The sequence below is a fragment of the Pinus tabuliformis genome, chromosome 4_1 (assembly GCF_031772625.1).
Source record: "Pinus tabuliformis cultivar Carrire ecotype Pingquan chromosome 4_1, CPIR1, whole genome shotgun sequence".
Classification (NCBI taxonomy): Eukaryota; Viridiplantae; Streptophyta; class Pinopsida; order Pinales; family Pinaceae; genus Pinus; species Pinus tabuliformis.
The window spans coordinates 386,997,339-387,004,564 of record NC_142303.1 but is presented as its reverse complement, the minus strand read 5'-3'; the positions used below and the strand labels follow the sequence as shown (position 1 = coordinate 387,004,564).

The 7,226-nt window shown below is 28.1% G+C and overlaps 1 protein-coding gene across 1 annotated transcript; it reads left to right on the top strand.

Annotated features, from left to right (window-relative positions):
* Positions 1-1,524: 1,524 nt before the first annotated feature.
* On the top strand, positions 1,525-4,732 carry LOC149175909 (uncharacterized). The gene is made up of 6 exons (XM_089419793.1): positions 1,525-1,916; positions 2,272-2,365; positions 2,480-2,544; positions 2,659-2,715; positions 2,835-3,047; positions 4,314-4,732. Exons 1-6 carry the CDS (start codon positions 1,812-1,814, stop codon positions 4,404-4,406), a joined length of 627 nt encoding a protein of 208 aa, XP_089275919.1. The 5' UTR covers positions 1,525-1,811; the 3' UTR covers positions 4,407-4,732.
* Positions 4,733-7,226: the final 2,494 nt, after the last annotated feature.

Genomic DNA, 7,226 nt, shown 5'->3' with positions numbered 1-7,226 from the left:
GGTTATATTGTTAAATCACTTAGTGATGTGAAGGTCAATGGTTTGAAATTTCATGGGAAAAAAACTAGCCACTTTAAGTGTTGGTGGCTTAGATACCCCTGGATCAAGGTTTCGCTTGGTGTATTTTTGGAAACTTCATAGGAAAAAACGAGCCATGTTAAGTGCTGGTGGCTTATATATCCCTGGGTCGAGATTTCTCAAGCGATAGGTTTTTCTCAAGCGACAAGTTTTTCTCAAACTACAGGTAAAACTTGAAATAATGTCTAGCAAACTCAAAAAACTTAACAAACAAAAAACCAATGGCTTAGATACACTGGATCAAGGTTTCGCTTGGTGTATTTTTGAAAACTTCATAGGAAAAAACGAATCGTGTTAAGTGCTGGTGGCTTATATATCCGTGGGTCGAGATTTCTCAAGCGATAGGTTTTTCTCAAGCGACAAGTTTTTCTCAAACTACAAGTAAAACTTGAAATAATGTCTAGCAAACTCAAAAAACTTAACAAACAAAAAACCAACCAGTCAACCTTGGAATAATCTCTAGAAAACTCAAAAAACTTAACAAACAAAAAAACATTTTCGAAAATATTATTAATAATAAGTAGGAAATAACACACATAAATATCATAATTAAGAGATAACAACTTTAACAATATTAAATATTTATTAAAATTAATGATAATGAGGATTCAAATTTCATATAACCTAAAATAATCTTCAATTTTTATTTTTAAAATTTATTTTTCATTAATATTTATAATAATGATTAAATTTATATATAAAATTTAAATATATTAGGATTAAAATTATATAAAGTTGAATAATTTTTGAGAATAAATATCTTAATCATAATAATTTATTATAATATTTAATTCACATTTATCTATATAAAAGATAAAAAAACTATAGTAACAAAATATCAAACTAATAAATTAAAATAAAGTAAAACATTAATCTAACAAAATTTAGTATAAAATAATGAAAATAACTATGAAAAACAAACTATAAAATAATAAAAATAACTATAGGAAACCAGAGAAAATTTTCTCTCCGTTAATAAACTGTACTTAGACCTGGGACCAGTAAATATTCATATAAATTCAATGCAATTATTATTGGACACCACTAGGGGAAGATTGATATTAAATACAATTAAATCATTTATGGGACGTCCGGGCGTCACCTTTTTATTTTAATTTCATTGCATCCGGGTCTTCTCACTTTCCCACGTCAGACATGGAAAAACCTGACCCTGGCATACTATTTAATATATTTATATAAACACGCGAATTATTCGCAAATATCTTGTGTGCATCGTCAAGTACTGGAATCGCCACGTGGACAAGAGAACATGCACCGTTGGATCGGACTGGGGAAGCTTCTAGATTCCCCACTCTTAACAAAAAAATATCTCTGCCAGTCAGGCATAAGAGCCGTCGGATGAGAACAGATCCACGGACACGAATAACGAGAATCCCAGCTACATGCATGTGTTTTAAGAGCCTCTCGATGGTTCCGGTCCTTCTTCTGTTTTTAGTTTTGGTTCTAATTTTAATTCTCGCTCTTCGTCAAAGATTTTAACCCAGAAAAGCTCGGCTTCTGCAGTCTTCTCTAATACTTTTGCGTCTGTGCTTTTCTATTTTCTGCGGTTTAGGTTTATGCCGAGTTATGAGACGATTCACGCTCCTGAAGCTGTTACTGGTTATGTTCTTTTGACCTAATTCCATTAATTTGTCGACATAACAAATGTGATTGCGGTGGATATTTGTGGAGGATAGCAGTTTTGTATTTCTCTGCGAATTGAACCAGACATAATGTCCGGGGTTGATGGAGAAATTAAAGACTTTTACTCAGTAATGGGGGTTAAATCCGACTGTACTTCTTCAGAACTTAGGGCTGCTTACAAGAAGCTCGCAATGGTGTCCTTCATAACTCTGTCAATGGCTTGTTGGCCCTTTTTGCCTTTAATTTCCTCTTGTCTTTGTAGAATTTGTCTCAGGATTGAATATCTCTGTCTGCTGTGACTATGAACGGGATTTCTCGCTGTAAAACAGCTCGGATTTGACAGAGATCTTTAATTTTGTGCTTCTTTATTTTGGAGGATTCATGAATGTGCCGAGTATAAGCCATGCATAGAACTGATTCCATGGATTGATTGATTAGAACTAATTCTAAGGCTCTTTTAGTAGTTATTAGAAGATTTAGATTGATTGATTTAAGCTGTTACTATTGAATTTCTGATTGGGAAATCGTCTAAGACTAGTCATGTTGCAGAGATGGCACCCGGACAGGTGGTCTGCCTCAGGGAATGCAAAGGTAGCAGAGGAGTCTAAGAAGAAGTTTCAAGCGATCCAGGAGGCTTATTCAGGTTCAGTAACTCTTTATATCTTTGCATGGCTCAATTAAACAGGGAATAATGATATAGTTGTAGATAAAGTTTGGTACCCAGGGCTAATCGGCATGGAATGGATTGGATTCTCAGTTTTGTCAGATGAGAACAAGAGATTCCTGTACGATGCAGGAGTTTATGAAGACGATGATGATGATGTGAGTAGTGATCCCACTCATTTGTATCACAGCTTCGAGTATTGTTGTTATTATTGTTCAAAGACAAATAAATGGCGCCTCTGGAAATTCATTGGAAAAAGAATGTATGTACAGGAAATGGGAGAATTTTTGGATGAAATGGCGGTAATGATGAATGAGAATAAGGGGCAGGTGAGTCATAAGAGCACTCAGGATCTTAAACTTATCAATGGCTGAATCCTGACAGTAGACTCGCTATCCTAGAAAAGATCTGTTTGTGTGCTTATTGTGTTAATCTTTTTCCTTTTCAGGTGAGTGGATCGGAGAGCTTTGAGCAGTTACAAGATCTGTTCATGGAGATGTTTGAGAGCGATCTCAATAGCTTTCATACACCTGCGAAGCCTTCCAGCAATAAGAGGAATCGATCCGATTTCCACAGGGGCGGAGCCGTGAGAAAAGAGGAGATTGCAGAGCCGAGCTTCATGAGTTCGAGTCCCTTCCAGACACAATCTTTTAGCAGGGGTGTAAGTTTGCATGTCTGTTCTATTTTATTTCTTTGAGGCGAAGATCCGCTCATAGTTAAGATCCGTTTAAAGTGGTGGTGGGATGGGTTACGAGCTAACTTAGACTTAGTCTTTAAGATTAGGAACGAAAAGTCTTATCTTAATTAAAGATTGGGAATGAAAAACGATATTAAGTTGAGTTTTTAATGTTTTCAATTAATATTTATTTTATTTCTTGCGATGAACTTGGATCACACTTCTTCCATCAGTGCATTTAAATGATAATTAATATTTCATTAATTAATTTGTAATATTTTATAATTAATTGGTATATAATATATAGATGGTTTATATTTAGTTATGAGAAAATGAAAAAAAAATTCAGGCGCAAATCATGCTATGATATATTTGTGGATGCCTTTTGAACCAGTAAGTGTGGTTCATGGTCAGGACGAGTTGAAGAATTAGACCATGGCTTCAACTCGTCTTGAACCACACTAGTTGGAAAGTTGTCGACGAATTTATCATAATGTGATTTGCGCCGAAATTTTTTCTCATAACTTAATATGGATCGCAGAAGCTTCAATTCTACATTTGTCAAATTTCAAAGTTTTCCCAAATTTAAAACTAAACCAATGGTTTATATTTGTCAAATTTCAAAGTTTTCCCAAATTTAAAACTAAACCAATTTAAGTCTTGGTCACAAGTTTAGATTATCTAATTCAGTGGTTTATTTTGTAAACTTTAGATTAAGTGACCAAACTTTATTATTTTTTAATAAACTGTTTGGAAAACCTTGATGATAAGGTGTGATTTCATTAAATTAAAGTAAATTTGATTTATGAAAACATGCATGTTCCTAAATACATTACATATTATTTAGGACTTTCACCTTTGGAAATTTTGGTCACATTTAATATGGAAAAAAATAAATTAATCAAATTTAATTTTTGATTTTTATGTCAAATAAATATTTTGTTTTTATATTTCATACATTTTAAAAATCAAATCTTTTCCCTAATTGAAAATTGAAATGAAAAATGCAGATCAATATTTATTATTGAAATCAAAGCTTTTCCCAAAATGATCAATATTTATTGAAATTAAATCTTTTCCCCACATGGAAATGAAAAATGAATGAATCAATATTTATTAATTTTCATTTCAATTAGATAAATTTTGGTTTTCCCCACATGGAAATGAAAAATGATGTGAATATAAGGACTTGTCCTTAATTAAGGAATGCCTTGTTTTTAATTTAGATTTGGTTTTTGTGTCTTGGTGCAGGGTCAAGATGATTATGATGTAGGGAATGGAAAGGGAAGAAGAAGAACTGGAAGGAAACATCCAGTGAATTGTTCTGTCAGTGTTGAGCATTGAAGTTTAGAACATTCCTATCTCAAAATTGGTGGTAGGAAGAGGGGCAGGGTTTTTAGTTGAAGGATTTCATGAACAGGGCCAGGGTTTAGTTGATGGATTTCATTTTCCCAACTGGAGAGGAGGGTAGGAGTGGCAGGCACTAAAATTACAGTGCCATCCATTGTTGTTGGATGATAATTTATTGGAAAATTGATGTAAGGAGTACGACGGGATTTATTATGATGATGGATTTCTGTTATTTCTTTAAAATCATGCCACCATCCAAACCAACGACGTTGTGACCAGTCCGTTTACGATTTGTTTTTAGTATCTTCATTTTGAATTAACGGTTGTTGTCTTGGCTCTTTTTCATTTATCTGTAGTACAGTAGGTTCTGAGCCATATTTTTCCAATTTTCCTAAGATATTAATATTTTATATTATTGATTTTTTAAACCTATATTATTGATTTTTTAAACCTAATTTCTATACACTGCATGATATTTTTGGTTTAGTTTATTCTTTTCAAATTAAAGTTCATAAATTTATGATTTTTTAAACCTAATTTCTATACACCGCATGATATTTTTGGTTTAGTTTATTCTTTTCAAATTAAAGTTTATAAATTTATGATTTTTTAAACCTAATTTCTATACACCGCATGATATTTTTGGTTTAGTTTATTCTTTTCAAATTAAAGTTTATAAATTGTAAATTTATATTTTTAGTTTAATTTATTTTTTCCAAATTAAAGTTTATAATATTTTTGGTTTAGTTTATTCTTTTCAAATTAAAGTTTATAAATTGTAAATTTATATTTTTAGTTTAATTTATTTTTTCCAAATTAAAGTTTATAAATGGTTAATTTTAGTTTGTTTCACGATGAATATTTACGTATATTTTAATATTATATAAGATGTATTTTAATCTTAATTAATAAGATGAGTTTTTCCTGAATTGACTTAATATTACATATTGTTATAAAATTCTTTCAAGTATTTATATAATGTATTTTAATGTTAATCAATATAAAATAGTTTTTATATTTATTTTATTATTTTAAAGTAGATTTTTTTCAAGTATCTATATAGAATGTATTTTAATGTTAATTAATATAAGTTTTTCCTCAATTGACCTAATATTACAAATTGTATAAAATTCTTTCAAGCATCTATATAATGTATTTTAATGTTAATTAATATAAAATAGCTTTTCCTTAATTGACCTAATGTGTAATTACAAATTGTCATATTTTATATGCAAAAGTTACATTTTCCCTTGCTTAATATTTTGATATATGTGGATTTTGTTTGTTTGTTATTGTTGTCTTGGTTCTTTTTCATTTATATGGAGTATAATAGGTTCTGAGCCATATTTTTCCAATTTTCATAAGATATTAATATTTTATATTATTGATTTTTTAAACATAATTTCTATACACTGCATGATACTTTTATTTTATTCTTTCGAAATTAAAGTTTATAAATTGTAAATTTATATTTTTAGTTTAGTTTATTTTTTCCAAATTAAAGTTTATAAATGGTTAATTTTAATTTGTTTTACCATGAGTATTTACTTTTATTTTATTATTTTAAAGTAGAATTCTGTCAAGTATTTATATAGGATGTATTTTAATCTTAATTAATATAAGATGAGTTTTTCCTTAATTGATCTAACATTACAAATTGTTTTTTTTTTCAATATGAAAAAAGGCCAGATTTTATATTAATATCAGATCAGCCACATAGTACTAATATTACAAATTGTTATAGAATTCTAAATAGAATTCTTTCAAGTATCTATATAATGTATTTTAATGTTAATCAATGTAAGATAGCTTTTCCTCTATTGATCTAATTTGTAATTACAAATTGTTATATTTTATATGCAAAGGTTACATTTTATCTAGCTTGATATTTTGATATATGTCGATTTTGTTTGTTATTATTATAGTTATGAAGTGCATTATCTTGACCTAATATTACAAATTGTTATAGAAATTCTTCTATAAAATGTATTTTAATGTTAATTACTATAAGATGAGCTTTTCCTCAATTAACTTAATATTGCAAATTGTCATATTTTATATGTAAAAATTACATTTTACCTCGGTTAATATTTTGATATATTCCGATTTAATATTTTGATATATGTCAATTTTGTTTGTTATTATTATAGTTATGAAGTGCATTATTTTAGTTTTAACATGGATAATGCATAAAAATTAAATCACAACTTTTATAGCGTTTGCATAAAATATGTTTTATTAAACAACATACCTAAAACTATACTAAAATAATAATCATATTATATATGATAAATTTAAATTATATATATAAAATATAAAATTAAATTCGATATTAATATTCAGGGCATCGTGTGCAATGTCCTTTTTTTTTATGGCTTTTGAAAACTTAAAAGCTATGTAATATTAAATTGTCATAATCTGACATGAAACAACAATTTTGGTGAAGGGTAGAATTGAAAGCTATGTAATATTAAATTGTCATAGTCTGACATAAAACAACAATTTTGGTGAAGGGTAGAATTGAGGATGAGTTTATTTCTTTTAAATATTTATAAAATAATAATGATAAATAAATAAATTAAATAGAAATCTAATATGGATATTTTTAAATTAGATTAAAATATTTCTAAAATAATAGAAATTTAATTTGCATATTTTTATATTAGATTAAAATATTTATAAAATAATAATTATAAATAAAAAAAGTTTAATAAAAAATATTATGGATAAAATCTAATTTTACTTTTAAATAATTAAAAAAATAAAATTTTTTAATTTTTTAATTTATAATTTATTAATTTTATTAATTTATTA

Bases quoted from the DNA above. Each gene is read 5' to 3' on its own strand.
- LOC149175909 (XM_089419793.1), top strand. From the start codon at position 1,812: ATGTCCGGGGTTGATGGAGAAATTAAAGACTTTTACTCAGTAATGGGG. The intron at 2,716-2,834 runs GTGAGTCATAAG...TTTCCTTTTCAG, and splicing joins TGAATGAGAATAAGGGGCAG to GTGAGTGGATCGGAGAGCTT. The intron at 3,048-4,313 runs GTAAGTTTGCAT...GTCTTGGTGCAG, and splicing joins CACAATCTTTTAGCAGGGGT to GGTCAAGATGATTATGATGT.